At 43.4% G+C, this 17,406-nt stretch overlaps 1 protein-coding gene across 2 annotated transcripts; it reads right to left on the reverse strand.

Moving 5' to 3' along the window:
- Window positions 1-474: 474 nt before the first annotated feature.
- On the reverse strand, window positions 475-16,414 carry LOC124200780. Of its 2 annotated transcripts, none has more exons than XM_046597074.1 (14): window positions 16,096-16,414; window positions 15,769-15,882; window positions 14,108-15,430; window positions 12,740-14,040; window positions 12,145-12,678; window positions 11,571-12,075; window positions 9,778-11,514; window positions 8,871-9,717; window positions 7,759-8,801; window positions 5,388-7,685; window positions 4,914-5,326; window positions 4,491-4,850; window positions 1,398-4,424; window positions 475-1,332 (listed from the first exon to the last, which is right to left on the reverse strand). In XM_046597074.1, the coding sequence occupies exons 3-14, from the start codon at window positions 15,426-15,428 to the stop codon at window positions 766-768; spliced, it is 13,953 nt and encodes a 4,650-aa protein (XP_046453030.1). In that variant the 5' UTR covers window positions 15,429-15,430; window positions 15,769-15,882; window positions 16,096-16,414; the 3' UTR covers window positions 475-765. The 2 variants fall into 2 exon arrangements, with proteins under 2 accessions (XP_046453030.1, XP_046453031.1); XM_046597075.1 differs by having other exon boundaries at window positions 15,990-16,414.
- Between the last annotated feature and the right edge of the window lie 992 nt (window positions 16,415-17,406).

Here is a 17,406-nt window from a genome sequence, read left to right on the forward strand (position 1 = left end):
AACCTATTGAATAGATCACTCAATTAATGCACGTAACTTTTATCCAGCTGTGTTTCATCAGAGTACCGAATAGCAAGAAATGCACCACAGAATATCTAAAAAAAATGAAGCGGTTAAAATTTTATTTTAGCTGGCTTTAGTGGACTTACAAGTTACAAGGTTGGGTTGGGTGATGTGTAATATGGGTGAAGCCGGGATGAACAATCGTACTAAGACCTTGCCATAAAATTGAAATTATCTCTACAAATTTCCACTTCTCCAGTTTTTTCTTGGGGGAGGGGGGGGGGTTATTTCTAAATTTATTGTGCATTGCGGTGCATTGAATTAATTCCCACTCCCAGTATCTCGTGTTCCAACTTCCATCTCCCATGATTCTATTCGCTCTATCTTTCCAACTTAACTTAATTAGTAAAATAAATTCATATTGTTTTACTTGGTCACATCTCATATGCATGAGCAACTTTCAAATAAAAATAAATTTTAAAAAAATTGTTTATTGATTTTCTTGGTTGAATAATTGTAAAGATAATTGAGCATATGTACATGTTTTATTACTTTTAACTGCTTTCATTTAGTGATTCTCAAATTGCGCAATCAAGAAATAAAAACAAATCGAATTAGAAAGCTCGGCTTCAGAAATTTTGATTGATTAATGATTAAAAATAACTGCGGTGACTTTGCTATAGTTAATTACATGACAAATGAAAGACATGACAAATGAAAGACGTTTTGAAACGTTCCTGAGTACAATTAAGAAACTAAGGCTTATTTTTTGGCAAGTGACTCGGCAATCAGAAGTAAATGTCCGAGATTTTCCATTTTTAGCTCAACAGGAATTCCATCCCATTCGGGACCTTCAATTTGTCGAATGGCGTACAGCAAAGAATTTTCAGGGGTGAGCCACACAGGGACAGGTTGCGAAGTTGTAACAATATTCACCATTTGCAGTAAAGTATCTAGAATTCCGCCAGCCTCTGCATCGGCACGCAATTTCTGGCTCGTCAATTTGGCCAAATCTTCAGACAAAACCGCAGTCCAGCCCTCGGGGATTCGTCCGCCAAAAATATCGTCACCTTTCATACGCGCCATGATGGCTTTAAGTAAACCAAACACGTGACGAACTTGCAATCTCAAATAGCGATTGAGAACGCTGAGTGTGGCGTTGGACATGTGTCGCTCGGTCAGGATTTGCGCATGCATCAGCTCCTCCAAAACGTCCGAAATGTAATGATTTCGCACTTTGCTGATGATGAGCGGCTCCGTATTCGAGTGAAGATGTGTAATGGCAGATATGAGAACAGATCGAGCCTCAGCTAAGCTACGGTTTTTCTCCTGTAATTGTAAAAATAAAAATTCTAATAAGAGAAAAAAGCAAGTAGTTATTAACTATGTCATACCAAATCGGCAAGGATGAGTTCTTGTAACTGGGGTGGAATCGACGATGGCTGCCAAACTATCGATCTTCGCTCAAGGACTACCAGATAATTGCCCGATTCCATGTCGTCTTTGAAAACAAATTCGGGGATGACGTCAAGTGCCAAATCTTCTGCAATAGTACTGCCTGCCGAACCCAAAACGGCAGCCACAGCAAATGACTCTGCTAGTTGGAGGGTGAGTCGGTCGATGACGTGATCACGGATAAAACGATCGACTTCTTCAGTGGGCACGTGAGCGTATAAAGACTCATCAAAGTCGGCCAAAGCTGCTGCACTGCTACAAGATATTCGAACACGACCGGAGCCTGCCCGGCAAAGAGGCTGGATGAAGTCTGTGAGAGCGATGGACGATGCGGCTTCCACCGCGTGACTCAACAATTGACAGCTGAATGTAGTCTCAGGCAATTCACTGCCGGCACAAATCAGGATCACAGGAGCTGTTTCGTCCAAAACCGTTTTGGGTCGGACATTGACATCGACTTGTTGGCACTCGAAATAATCCAAGAAAGTTTTCTTCTCCGCGTTCTCCAACTGACTGAATCGATCCCACAGCTGTTTGAAGCCGTCAAAGAGATGCATCACGTGGTCTCGGGTGGCAACCGGACGTCCGCGATCTAGAAGGATCGTTTTCTGCGAGACGATTTCCGTGATCTTTTCCAATCCCTGGGCGATGGTCATACGATTAGCTTCTTCTAGAGTTATTTCGCCAAGTAAAACGGTGCGAACCAGAGCGACGAAACGCATAGCTTCGCCAAGGTATTGCAAAGCGTTCAGCTTCCGCATCCCGTTGTCGTCGTCCAGCAGGAAATTCAGGAACGGGAAATTGAGGCGCAATAGGCCGTTTCTGGCGAGTTCTAGTTGGACGGATTGTCGATCTGCAAAGACTCTTCTAGCGTAGGCCCAGTAGGAAGTTTCATTTTTCAGCAAGGATTGATGAAAGGCTTTCGATGGTCCGGCAATGTTTTCAAGTTCTACATCCAGATTCGTCTGTTGAATTAGCAGTCGGGATAAACCATTTTCAAAATCTTCTCTCGCCCGTGGTCCGCTTGCGTAGTTGGCCGCATTTGCCGTAAACGAGCCGTCAATCGAATCCAGCAATTTGTGAAGCAACAAGTGTCCGATGCGGAACTTGTCCGTCATGCTAAGTTGCGGTCTAGAGGTCACCAGTAACTGGCAAAGAAGGTCTAGGTGAACGACGATGTGATTCGACAGGAGTTGAATGAACGAACGACGATCTTCATTTGCCTTGCGCTCAGTCAGCGGCAACGTAAGAAGAAATTGAGAAATTGCCTCAGGGGTCGTCCGAGGATTCAAAGCAGCATTCATCAAAGACAAAGAATTGAGCAAAAGGGCAAATCGGGTAACGATCGGTGAACAATTTCTGACGAAAAAAGTTGCCATCAAGGCAGGCGCTCGTGTCACATGAAAGCCATGGGGTGATTGAAAATCCCGGACAGTGGCCGATCGAACTCCCGCACGAACAATGTGATTGTGACCCAGTGCAACACGACAATTCACACAAGTAGATGTTGTCATTGGCCGCCCACAGTTGCCAACGCAATTCAAGGTACCGCAGCTGCAAAGATACCAACGAGTTGGTTCCAAGGTGAAACTGGGCAGGTAGGGATGATTGTCGACACCGGGTAATAGAAATTCGGCTGATGCGACCAGATTAGTAGTCATTACTCTCAGGAAACAGAGTTTCTTCGTCACAAAGACATCGTTGGCGTGGTAGGCCAATCGGGCGATGAAAGGAGCCCAGTCCGGTTGGAATTCTAGTAGAATAGGATAATGTTGAAAGGCCAATATATCCAAGAGACTTCCGCTCATCAAGCGTTCTTGAAAAGGATTGGCCGTGAAATCTGCAGACTGAAGAGGGAATCCAAGAGAGAGCGGAGATAGTGTAGCGATGTAATCACTAATAAATTTGTGGTGGCTCAGTTCTTTGGCTATTCTTGGATGGCGGAGCATGTTGCTCAATCGAGTCTGATCTCCTTCGCCGGAAGTGAAGCGCAAGATGAAGAAGAGCAAAGCGTCTGTGACGGATTGATCAGATTGATTTTTCCGCCAACGAGACCACTGAATGATGGCTATTTCAGCTCCACCTGCATTCACAGACAGTTGCTGGCGGATGAGTGCTAATTTTCGAATGCGACCAACAGTCCAGTCGCCAGTCATGGCTGCTTGAATGACATCTTCGGATGGCTCATGGTTGGGCTTCTTCCAGACATCTTGGTCGGCACAAGCGATTAATGCTCGCAAGAAACTTTGAACATTGACATTCAATTCTCGAGTTATCCAGTTGCAACGAATCGCCAACAGAAGCTCGTCGATGATTCTAACGCCGGATCGAGTTGATAAGACTGTGCGTATGATGACGGTTAAAAAGCGCCATGACACTCGAAGACGGGAATCGGAACTTAGAAGGAATTGCAGGAAATCCCGGATGTCGTGCGGATTGTTCTTGTGCTGTTGGATAAAGAGCTCGGCCACTCGTTCGAAGAAGAACATGAATTTTTGGTGATCTTGAAATAGTAATTCGACTGTTTCGGCACTGGGTGCCATTAAATGGAGGAACTGGCCTTCTTCTGCACTCAGGGGATGAGTGCAACTTGAGCAACGCCCTGCATTGGCGACATTTTCTTCTAGCAGTACGATGGAATTATTTGTGGGACATTCTCTCAGAATGTTAGCAAGTTCTTTAGGAGAATCACAAGTTGACGTGCTCTTAAGCAATGCGTACAAATCGGCCTGGCGGACGAATCTTCTTGCTTCGTTTCCAGTAGCAACTCTTGGCCGAATGATCGAAGTGACAACCAACTCCGTCAGTTTCTCAAAGAGTTTCTTGGGCGTCGAAACTTGCAAATCCGGAAGTTTAATTTTCGACTCGGGATCAAATAACAAGACACATTTCATGATTCTCAAGCCCAGCCAAACTTGTGGCAAGTCGTCGACGCGATCCAGCAAACTCGACAGGGCCGGACTCACCTAAAAGAGAACCAGAATGTTAAGTAATTGCAACACATGTAACAGCAAACGAACGAAAATGCATACTTCGATGGATGAAACTGCTTGCATAAATTTCCCTTGAGAATTGAGGGTATCTGAAGAAGCCAATGAGGCGAGTGACAAACGAGTCGCAGTCTCCGTGAAAAATGTCCAGTTACGCATCCGGCCAGTAGCACTGCCCCAAATGTCACCATCAGTCACATCCGCCTTGGCGAACGACGCAATGCTGGCCAGTTCAAGAGCAGCAACCACATCAGCTTCGCGCTGTTCCCACTCGATGAAAAAATTCTTCGGATCTTCAAACATATTGTCCACGATATAACTCATCTTCGACAAGGGCAATTTTTTCAAACAGTGGTGTAAATGTGGAGGGATACGAAGTAAAAACCAATCTAGGAAATAAGCCTTAATAAAACGCAATTAAAATTAGTTTGAGTTTATCAAAAATGTAAAAAATTGAAACCATACTTCTTTAATTTCCTGTGATTTTGCATCTTCGCTTTTAGAGACACGATCAAGAAGCCACTGTAACGGTCCGTTAAGATGGGTGTCGAAAGACGCCAGTAAGCGACCGAAGGGTTGCGTGCAAGTGCGGAAACCAATTGGCATTTGGACAAGGGAATCGGATGAATTGAGCGACATCAGTCGGTCAGGATAGTTGGCGTTGACGAAATCACACCACAGCTTTGTTGAGGACTGGTCAGAAATGCGCCAGACGTCACTGACGAGTAAAAGATGAGCCAGTGGATTGCTGATTTTGTGTTTGAAAACACCCCACAGGCCTTCTGTTAACGACGACGATGAATCGAAACTGGCGTCGTTTACGGCATCGACCACGTTCCAGGTAATTTGGTTCTTCATTAGCTGTGCCAGCAAACACTCTATTTTTTAAAAATAATTCATTGTCAGTATTTACCAGTAAAAAGTTAACATTCGGCTTACCTTTCAGTAATTCAATCAAGAGTTGATTGCCCTGCAGTCCCAAGGCCGTCCGTACACCACTGTAGAACTGGCCCAAGCTTAAACGTAAGCTAGCCAGACTTGTTTGCAAAACTGGACCGAGCATTTCCAGCAGCAATGACTTGAAAGAATCAATCGACATTTTCTCGATAAAGCTCGACAAAGGTTGGTCAGAAGGCGATTGGACCAACTCCCTCAGCGAGATTTTATGCTGATCGGCTGGGCCACTTTGAACGACTTCGTCGACGAAACAGTAATCCCAACTGTCACCAAACGAAAAGACCCAGTGGATACCAGCTGGACGAGGATCGACGTGAACGATGAAAATGACGCGGCATTCGGTTTTCTCAAAACGCTGTTCCACTTCGTACTTGGCCAGTTGAAATTGCTCGATCGGACCAGTCACAGCGTCGTACTGGACGAGAAGACAAAAGTCAGGATCGCTCAAATCTTCGTCACTGATCGATTCCAGCTGTCGTACGAGTTCAAGCTCAGTTTGGACGTCGAAAAGTTGGATCACGGCATGGTTAAAACGGGACGAGTTGATCGGCTTAATCTCCAAATGGCGAAGGGTGTTGGTCATGACGACCATCCGTTTTGATTTTATATTCTGAAGAGCGTCATCGAGGCTTTCCAAAACAAAGCTGTGACGGTATCGTCGGCAGACGCCCTGCAATTCCGGATGGCGGGTGATGGAATCACGTTCCAACTTGATCATGGCCATTGGGTTGACAGCTCGCATCCAGATGGAATTTGCACTGTTGGTATCCTCTTCTTCGTCTTGTTCAACTTCCATAGGAATGCCTCTGTCTTGCAAATGAAGAGCTAGCGAGGCGAAAGATTCTTCGTGGTATCCAGAAATAAGTTTCTGTCTCTTGATCGCCTCTGGAACAGCAAGCCAGACGGAATGGGATTCGATACCGTGGAGCCAAGTCTGCCCGGCGTCATCCAGAAGGTGCGACGGCCTCAATTCATGCTTTTCAAATCTGGACAAGATGGCTGGAGACATTAACTCTCGATTGAGTGCTACGTCGGTATCCTGCAGGGCGATGATTCGAAAGGGGCCGCTGGGAAGAGCAATGGCTCGGATGGAAGGACCGAGGGCGATCTGAGTCATGGTAACCTCTCCCTGGGCCCAGTACTGTTGATTGAGGACCATGTAAAGGGATTCGAAGAGTTGGTCGGCGTGGCAAAGGATGAGCACGCCACCCGTCCGGATGGCTTGTTCCACTTGGCGCAATTTTCTCGTCACGGCTGTAACTTGTAGATCGCCGGGGAAACAGGAACCGAAGAGAACGTTCCAGCTCATGCCATTTTCCAATTTACTTTTGACGTGGCGGTTGAGCAGTTGTAAACCAATCAGAGATCGGTTGAGAATCATCAAATGTCTGGCGATGTGAATCGATAGCGGTTTAGAAGAATCCTGGATGTTCGAGACGATGAGATCCAGTGGTGACGTAATTGGTATGGTCATCACGTTCATTCGGAGGTAGTCCGCCATGCAATTCCTGACCAGATTTCGGGCTTTTTCATGGCCACCAAAGTTTCGAATAACCGACTGAATTAAGAAATGTTGTGAAATATTCAGTTCACGAAAGTCTTCCATCTGGTTGGCCGATTCAAACACAGAGCAGACGAAATTCTTGACGCAGAAGAAAAAATCTCTCATGGAGAAGAAATGTCCGCCACCAATGTCTTCTCTTTTATCCAATTCTTCGTAGGTATTGACGATACTTGTTAGACTTTCCGTCAACATGTAACGGATGCGCTTTCTTTTCGATTCTTTCACGTACTTGGCGATTAAAGAATCGGCCAACTGTTCGGCCGATCCCAGTAGATCCTTCTTGTCGGCTTGCGTACGTAAAATCAGGATACCGCGATTCACCTGGGCGGCGTCCACCACCCAATTACTGAGGGCAACTACCGAGTAGGGGGATTGTTGCTTTTCGCCGGATGTCAAAACTGATTGGCGTTCTAGTTCGGCGTGCAACACTTTGATTGGTTTTTCTGGCGACATGTCAGCCAGGCCGAGTTCATCCAGCACCACCATGGCCAGCATAGTCTTCGGGTCAACACTGAGTCGCTGGGCTGATTCGAAAAGAGCTTTGAATCCGGAAGATGTTGAAAGTGGAGAGCACTGGAAATAAAGTTCAGTGATGGCCGGCAAATCTCCTAAACTGTGACGTAGCGTGTGGTTGCCAGGAGATAAAACCAGCTTGAGGATTTCCACTGACAAAGATTTTGATGATCCAGGGCGTCCAACAATAATCAAGAAAATTCCTAAATTTTTAATAAGAATACATTTTTAATAAGAAAAGAAGAAATTATTATATATTATATAGATAATAATTACCATTTAAAACGCAAACGTACAAGGCGAAAAGATTCTCGCAAAGGGCGTCGTTCAACGCAATGGCGCCGGAACCAATGGAAGCACCGTGTGCCTGCTCGTACAGCATTTTGGCGATAATTCTGGACACTTCAGCCATATTCTTGGATGCGGTTTGATTTTTTCCAAAGACATTCTCCAAGAATATCTTACGATTACGGAATCGGAAAGCGTAGACTAGATAGATGGTCAAATCAGATGCTTTTGCCACATCAATTTGCGACAATTTTTGCCCAGCCAGAGATTGACAGAACCAGCGGAAGAGTTGAACTGCTCGGGTGGCATCACGAAGAGACACGGCCGACTCTGGATCGACACTCAATGCTCTTGCTACTCGGTGACTCTTTTGAATGAGGCCGGAGAACCATGTGACGCAGGCCGGGAAGAAGATGGATATTGGTAGTCCGTGTTGACAGATTTCATCAATGTAAGTGTCTTCAGCCTCGCTGCAAAGATGTCCAAAGTCGTAGATGTGATCGTAGAAGGCGATTGGTAACTCGTTGACGCGGTAAACCAAGTCGCCAGTAGTGCGGGCGCTGGCGCCATTTCCATCTTGGGTCGTCTGGGTAAAGCGAAAAGCCAATCCGACAGCGGCTTCCTTATCGGCCTCTTGCAGAAATCGGTAAGGATTGGCAGCGCCCATCAAATGTAAATTTTTCGGCAAAACAGTTCCGTGACAGTGGCGATCGAGCATCAACTCTTTGAAGAAAGCGATGACAGGAGGATCGGCCGTGTTCATTTCGTCGAAAAAGAGGAACACTTGAGCTTCGGGATTCACCATGACAATAGTTACGGCACATTCAATGCTCTCTTTGACATGCTGGATGGACGTCCCGCTGTTGACGTTGAACACTTCGAATGTATGTCCCAGTAACGTCTGAATCAGGAAGCGGAATAGAGCGCTTTTGCCAACGCCAGCTTCTCCAAAAGCTACTACCGGTAGGCCACAGCGAATCCGATAAAGGGCGAACATCATTTTCGTGATATTATCACCCGTCAGCACGTACCTTGAATAAGAGTCCTTGTATTAAAAAAATGTTTTCTCAACAATGTTTTTAAAAAATGTTAAAATTTACCCTTGTTCTTTTCCTGTGAGTTCGAGCAAACGTTGACTAGCAGGAGTGTTTTTGGGGTGGCTGTCCATTTGATGAACTTTTGAGATACTAGTGGCGGTTCCATCTAGGAGCAAGAGAGACCTCATGGCATTGAGAATGACTTCGGTGCCTTCCGGGTTTTCCATTAAATTTCTACATCCGCGGAGTTCTTGGAAACGGAGACACTGCTGCTGCAGAATGGGCAGCAAGCAGGTGTGAAACATATTTTTCAAAGCGTCCGCGTCACGTCCGACAATGTTCATCCCGGTGACTAATCCGTGCTCATCGAGTCCGAGCAGAAACATTGCCCTTTGACGATTGGTCCAGTCCATTTCGGCCAGTTTTTTTCCATGATTGACCATCGACCAGCAACGGGCAATGCTGTCATTGGCCACTTTAAGTAACATGTTGAAAACATTGAGTTTGAAGACTCGAGCCAAATCTTCGCGCTCAAACAGGTGCACAGCAGAGCCATTAAACCACATACTGTGAATCATGGCAGAGATATGGCGATAAAGGAAGGAGGCCATTGCGTTTAGAGCTGTGAAAGTGGGAGCAGTTCGATTTTCTGGATGCTGGAAGGCGGCCACTAAAAGATCGAAGGTTAGTTCGTCTGGAAAAGGCACTGCCGAAATGGTTTCGGGTTCTAAACAAATATTGTCCCACGCATTCAATCCGCCTTGTCCATCTTCCTTAAGCCGCAGAAATTTGCCAGCAGCTACAAGAGCGTTGGAGCGATTGATGGAAATTGGTTGACCAACAACTAGTGGCATCTCGGCTAAATCATAGGTGAAAAGAGACCTTTCGCATTCACAAATCTTATGTTTACCTGCGCAAAAAAATGGGTCAAGTTAGTTTTTAATTTTTAAGTATTTTTAAGTTAACTTACCCAAGTAAGCAATGATGGGAAATTCATTCACTCCGAAAGGAGAGGCGAATTCCAGGGCGATGCTGGTCTGCGGGGAGATCAACCAAAATCCTAATTTGGCTTTTTTTGGATCGTAGAGAGCTCCATGGATGAGTAAAGAGATCAAAATGTCGTTGAACTCGAGGGAGACAGAATGGGCGATATCCAAATGAAGATAGGCGAATCGTTTCCTCGATTGACTAGAAAGATTTTCGATTTTCTTCAAACTGGCCAGCAGTTCCTCGACGGAGCCGATCCTCACACATATGCGATAATAATCAGGGGTTGGCACTAGATTCGATGCTTTTTGCATAGCTTGTTGACTCTTGCCGCAACCGGGCAATTTCGACGTGAAGAAATGAAGATTCGCTGCATTCGGCAAAAGACTAGAAAAGCACTGACGCAGTTGGTCAGTAGTGAAGTTGATCTCTAGCAGACGATCGGAAATGAGACCAAGGCGGGCACCGAGCGATTTCGTTGACTGGACACGGTGATGATGCTGAGCTAGTAGCAAGAGTTTGGTACGGCGTTCCGGCAAGACTCGATCAACTCCATCTCGCACGGCACTAGCGCCGGCGACGGTAAGCCTCTCGACATGAACAATAATGAAAAAGTCTTTTTCAACATTAGCTACAGACCAAATTTTCATGAATCGTTCGACTTCCAGCTTGTCCGTGTTTGTCGTCACGAAAAGGATTCGGCTGGGCTCTAATGGTTGGCGAGTCAGTGAAATGTAGGCGGCCAAGGCACTTCCGACCAGTAGTTCTCGTGAAACGTTCAAGATGACGACTGATTTGTCTATAAAATGAGACTTTAATGTTCGACCGTAAGAGATGAGGAATGCCGGGAGGGTGAGATCTTGACTTCTCTCGTGGAAGACGGCTTCAATTAGTCGGTGCAGATCACGAAGAATTTGAAACAGCTGAGCGGTTGACAGCCAACCCGTTGTGTCGCTGATGCGAGGTGCTTCTTGAACCAGTTGATTGACTAGTGATTCCATTTTGACTGTCGCCGAAGGCAGGAGAATTTTCAAAATTGAGAGGACATCTTCTATTTGGTTCCGGCCAATCAAATCGGCCAACTGGAGAAGGTAACCGCGAGAGAAGAGCGCTAAAAGTGACATTTCTTCGATTTCTTTCCACCGTTGATTCCATTCTGCAAGCTTGGCACTCAGTCCATCAATCTCCTTTTCCAAATCTGCCAATTCAATGACGATCCGCTTGCGGAAAGTATAAGAGATGCATCCGGAAGCGAAAAGAAGACCAAACACTTCGGAAAGTTGCTCGATTTGTCCGACGTTTCGTCTGGTTCGACCCACCAAGTCTTCCGTATTGTGACTGCCGTCCGCCACAGAAATGTCCACTGCCATATCCAGCAGCTGGAAAGCTTGTTTGAGTTCTTCCATTGAAAGCGATCCAGTCGGTTCTAAGCGGATTTCGATCGAGTAGGATTCGCTTTGAGGATCGATAACAACTGTGCGGAGCTTGGCCAGTTTTTCTTTGGCATCTTCAGATGGTGAAATTATACTGGCGCGAACAGCAGCTTGAATTTCGGGAAGCATGTTAGCCAGCCATTTGCAATCAATCGGCTGAACGCGGCCAGAAAGGCGCTGGGCGAAACGTTCTTCTGAAACCCGAACAACTTTCAATAGATCCCGATACGTTTTGAACTTGTTCTGTAGAAAAGGTGCGATTCGAGTCCGAAGTGTCTGGAGTTGACCTGCAAAACGGACAGCATGAATAGATTTAGATCAAATGAAGAAATAACTGAATTACCGTATGCAACAAGCAAAGTGCCCTGTAGAATTTTCCCCATGGCTTCCATGTCATTTTCGTTTTTCTCTCTCAGCCATTCAATAAGAGGGGAAGAATTTCCGTCCGTTACTAAAGAACTAACAAACTGCATCGCCTCTCGGGTTTCTGGCCGTTCTGAATCGATGTTGAGATCTTCCTGCAAAATCCTGAGGATTCCTTTTTCTGTGATTTGCGCCAGAGTCATTGTTTCCCACTGATTCAACAAATTACTCTGGACAAAATGATACATATTTTCTATTGGGCCTCGTTCGCAGATGGTGAAGAACCGAAGGGCCGTCACGAATGGACTAATAAAGTGTCGCAGCTCTTGAAGGGTTTTGAAATTTCGGTAAGCTACAGAAACACCTTCGATTACTAGGCCATGTAAATGTTTTCGCGAAAGAACATCGGGATCGGGAGATATCATGATAATTTCTTCCATTTGCTTGAATGATGCGGTGCCTTCTGCAACAGTGCGGGCCAAGTCCTTGGCGGAAATAATAAAAAAATAAATCAAATGAAATTATTAAAAATTATTAAAAATTTAACGGCTCACCTTCCATTCGGAGGCACATTCGCATACAAGGACGTGAAAATCTTCTTTGGACAACGGATACCTCTCCGACACCGTTGAATCCGATACTTCTTCTTCCATGAAAACGACACAGCCTTTGATGCCTTGCAGATCCTTGACCATTGGTTTCCATACTTTGTTCATGAATAATGAACATTCTCTGATTTCAAACAGCCACTGAGCGTCTGTCATTTGCATAGGTAACGACAAATCCAGTGCTTCTTTCAAGGTTAGACTACTTCTCGCAGAATCGACTGCCTTCAGGTATCCCTCCTCCCACTCTAGCGGATGTAAGATTTGGATAGTTTCGGATGCAATGACATCTTCTTCGCCGTCTTCCAAATGTTCGTCGCTTTCGGCTTCTCTAGTGGTGACTACATTTAAACGAGCAAATCTACTGTAGAGTAACACGAACAGCTTACGGCGACCTCGCAATTCTTGGACCTCTTGACGGAAGTCGGCTTGCTTCCGCTCTGTGAAGCCAACACCTTTCAGACAGTCAAGCACTTGTGGGTCCTGAAAATGACGAAACAAAATTATTAATCATTTTTTCTGAAGAGGAGGAATGTGTATCTACCTGAAGAATAGCAAATTCAATTATAGGAATGCTTCTGCTTTGAATTTTGTTGAGGATTTCTTCCAACTGATCGAAATGATTCTCCAGTTTCTCGACAATTTCCTTTGTATCTCCTTTGCGGAAAGGCTTCAAAACTTTGTCCACGCAAGCACCAGGTTTCTTGAGAATCGAATGCAGGTTCTGGAAAAATTTTCTAGGCAATTTGCTCATAGCATTTTGAAGATCAGCGATGCTGGGGCATACGAGAAAGGGAGTGTCTTCTCGCTGCGCCAATCCCAGTAGAATGAGTTTCAATGAAGGAACATCCTGAAAGAAGCCCAATTTCACATGTTTAGCTGCCATGTCCAGCACTTTGGATTCGATCAGTTTTTTAGTCTGCGGGAAATTTTTGAGGCCGCTTTCTTCCAGTTCGGCAAAGAATCGATATTCTTCCTTGTTAAAATTGGATGTTTCTTTCAATTTCAGACAGGCAATCTCTTCGACGACGGGCACTACAACTGGCAACATGTAAATGGGAGTGCAACAAGCCAGTTTCACCAAGTTCGAAATACTCTGATTGAAAATGAACTTGATAGACTCATCGAATACAATCTTCTCTTTTTCTCCTCCTCCATTCACACCAGCAATTTCTTTGGGTAGAAAAGTTTGATGGGCGTCGCTCATAAAATCAGACCGAAGAATTCTTCTCAAGTCTTCGATGCTAGTCTTGTGTATCAGAAGATGTTTCAGCAGAAGTGGATCCAGAAGTTGCTTGTACTTGGGACTTTTGGTCAAGATTGGTCGCAGATGAAAGTAAAGTTCGTCAATGTCGTTCCACTGAATTAAAAAATCGACAACTCGAGCAGCGCTTTCTGAGTTATCCAGCAATACTTCAGGGATTTCTTCTAGGCTCTTGAGTATGGACTGAAACAGCTCCTTGCGTTGGTATCTTTTGATAGCTGCTGAATGACGATTGATGCGGAACAGAATCCACCAAAATTCACGCCCAGCCCGGATGGCAATTTTCTCCAAAATGTCATTAAAATCTTGGTGATTGAATTTTACATTAGTAATGAAGTTATGCAAATATTTCGAGAATTCTTTGCTTTTGAGCTCCAACACTTCTCTTAATTTTGGCGAATAAATATCCATCTTGTAAACTCCTATTAGCAACAGGATCAGCAGGTCAAAATTTACTTGCAGTTCTGGTTTCTGAATCCACTCGTTAAGAAACTGCCGAAAACCATCGGAAGAGCAAGCGCCTGCAGTTGTCGTTATCTTTTGCACAGAATCAACCAGAAAATCGAAAGCACGATTCCAATCTAAACATTAATAAAGAATGTTAATCACTACTAATGGTAATATGGTGTACAACATGATAATTAATACCTGGTAATAAGTTTTCACATGTGTGGTTGAAAACAATGTTGAAAAACTCGAATGCTATTCTTTCTCTAGGCTCTGATTTCTGATTAAACGTTTTCAAGTTTCTCAAAAATTTTGAAATCACGGATCTATTGGATTTGGTCTTGAAAATAAAAAAATGCCACGTGTCAGGAAGTAATTCGTCCGTCCGGTTGTCCCGCTGCCCATCTCCTTCATATTCGATTGTATTATCATCGGTAGTAGTGTGCACAAATTTGAATTTTGAGCGAATCTGCGAAGGGACCGGAATAATTCCCTTGAATATCCGCAAGTCCGCGTTGATTTCAATGACTGATTCAAATTTTCCTTGAGGATGTGCCCATTCTCCTAAATGTTTATCTTCTCCAATTATCTCCAAGATATGATTTTCAATCAACGGTGCTGCAATGTATACGGTAGCTGTTAATGCAGACGATTCTTCAACCAATACATTATTGACATTTGAGTCGGTCTCCACTTCAATTTCTTCTCCATCAAAAGTTGGTGAGAGTTCTTCCGTTTCCACTTTTATGGATGCTCTCTCTTCTAATAAGCTGCTTGCCGGTTCTTCGAATCTTTCCTTACCGATCTCGGACACATCATCGTCGGTATCAGGTGCTGCAACGCATACTATAGCTGCCAATGCAGGTTCTTCAACTTTAACCAATACTACATTATTGGCATTTGAGTCGGTCTCCTCGTCAATTTCTATTCCATCAAACGTTGGTGAGAGTTCTTGCGTTTCTACTTTGATAGATGCTCTCTTTTCTAATACGTTGATGGCAGGCTCTTCGAATCCTTTCCTACCGATCTCGGACACGTCATCATCGGTTTCCGAATCAATTGTAATTAAATCAGCTGGATCTTCGGTTAAGTCAATTAATTCAATTTCGTCCACAGGCAGGCTCGGATTTCTATTGAAGTTCACCTTCTTTTCAACAGCATTGCTGGTATCTGATGTCGCAGGAACAGAAGAGGAATCTCGGTCTTCAACCCCGATTTCAATTTTGATGTTAACATTTTTCACATTCTTGAATTCTGGAGAGTGACAGCAGGAATTTCGATCATCTCTAATCAAGATGTTATCTTCCTCATCATGTTTAGTTTTGGATTCAGAAGCTTTGGCATTGGACTCCAGCTGATCGTCAACCTCGATTTCTATTTTTATACAGCCTTGATGGGGGTAGAATGTGACGTCTTCTTCCACTTTCTGAATCTTCTTTGGTTTTGGAGAATTGTACAATTCTCGGTCATCAGTTTTGGTTTTGCCATCATTTTCCGGTCGTCTTTTTTCCCCTCCGCCCATTCCTTTGTAAATATAGTTTAGAATTAGATAAGAGAAAAATTTTAAAAAACATATAAATAACAATTGATAATTCATAAAATAATATCGTCTTAGTTATAGCAACAGGTTGGAATCTACACGAAAGGGGAAAAAATGGTAATGTAATATTCAAAAGTTTTCTTTCTTGTAACATGATCCAATAATATGACGTGAAAAGGCTTGACTGAGAGGAGTTTTACAAACAATAAAAACTTATACACTTAGTAAATCGTAAACTGGCGTGGCAGTTTTCTCTTACAACACTTTTTGGGTGAGAACAAGTAAACACTGCAGATTAAAAGGAAATATTGTTACAACTTACTTCACAGTACAAGCAATTTTGGTTCTGATTGTCCTGAAAGATTTTCAAGAATTTTTTCTCTCATTGAAAAGGTTTGACGTTGACTTTTACTTTTCTACTTTGCAGGAAGTTAACCTGAAAGAGAGAACAAATGTGTTATTTTCATTAAAAAGGTGATACCAACAAACAATTAAAAGATACTGAAGCAACAGTTCTCAAGATAAAAGTGATAAAGTTTTTACTGAAACGAGATGTTATTTGTGGGTTTTAAAAGTCAAGGCCATCGACATTATACTTCTGTCGATCTCTGAGCCAAGATTTAAATGTTAAATGTTTTTAATGGCTCACCAATGTTTAACTAAAAGTTTCCTCTTAATAGCGAGGTGTTGGGTACTGGATGGTGACGTACTATGAAATTAACGAGAAATGTAGTCTAGTCTGAACGTTGGGATTTCGTAATTTCGTAACAGACGAAACCGCGCTGTTTTTTTGTTTTTTAATTTGTCACCTGTTGGTCTCCATAGATGTCACTTTTCTAAACGCGCGCTTAAAAAAAAAACAAATTTCAGTCTTACTCATTACTTCTTTTTAAAAATAAAAACCAAGTGCACTAAAGCGAATGGAGACAAACTACTGTAAAATTAAAATATTTGTCTTGACGTTTTTCTATTTCGGGTTCGAAAAGCAACGATCACTTTAATGACATTTAACACCTATTTAATAACGCATTTAAAAGATTTTCACTGCTGTACCCCTATTTCCGTCACAAAATTAAATGTTCGGATCTTTGCTGTGAGCCTGTGACTATACCTCCACTACTGGCGGGAAAAATCAGCGCATTATCTAAGTAGAACACTCAAGATAACAAAACAAAAAAAAAAAAGGTGTAAAACTACGATAAACTCTCAAATAACATCCGGGACCACAGACGAAGGATTGAAAAGGATAGGGAGGGTCGAGGTTGTGATCTGTACATTTTAAAGAAATAATAGTAGGTTTCTTGGTAATAACAGAATTCAAGGTCGTCCTCGGAATATTATTGGCAACTTTCTGTATGACCTATACCTAGTATTCTTATATATCTTAAGTCGATTGCAAATGATAACACAAAATAAAGATTTTAACGATGGTAACATCTAGCATTGAATATTATTTTTCTGAATTGGTTCTTGTTAGCCATTCATTAGGATTCAAGGGCACGTATCTGGTAGAATTGGTGAAGATCCAAAGTAGTCGTCTTGAAAAAATACTTTCATTTCTTTGAATTGCAGCGCTTGGTATTAACATATTCCGGCGTTGTTTGTTCTCCCTTGTGTGCATGTATACACCTACACTGATGTGTCCTTCGCCTTGGATGTTTTCCATTTTTCGAGCCCAGTAACAACAGATGCTGTCGTAACGCGTGGGAGCATTGTAACGGATTGGTGATGCTCGGCTAAGAAAACCTTGGCTAAACAATTTTTCAAAGCAATTTGCAGTGCTTTTGAAACTGGTTGTAATAGCGAATCTAAGAACTGATAATTATCGCTTTCAAACAGAGGGAAGTCCCCCAATGCTCACAGTTCCACTTTAATGCAGTGTATAGTCTTTTAATTACGTAATTTACGATCTTACAAGTTTCCCCATACTCGTGTGATCTTCACGTGTAACTGCTATGAC

The sequence above is a fragment of the Daphnia pulex genome, chromosome 8 (genome assembly GCF_021134715.1).
Source record: "Daphnia pulex isolate KAP4 chromosome 8, ASM2113471v1".
NCBI classification, from domain to species: domain Eukaryota; kingdom Metazoa; phylum Arthropoda; class Branchiopoda; order Diplostraca; family Daphniidae; genus Daphnia; species Daphnia pulex.

Bases quoted from the DNA above. Each gene is read 5' to 3' on its own strand.
- LOC124200780 (XM_046597074.1), bottom strand. From the start codon at position 15,428: ATGGGCGGAGGGGAAAAAAGACGACCGGAAAATGATGGCAAAACCAAA. The intron at 12,679-12,739 runs GTAGATACACAT...CGTCATTTTCAG, and splicing joins TTGAATTTGCTATTCTTCAG to GACCCACAAGTGCTTGACTG. The intron at 7,686-7,758 runs GTAATTATTATC...TTAAAAATTTAG, and splicing joins GTACGTTTGCGTTTTAAATG to GAATTTTCTTGATTATTGTT.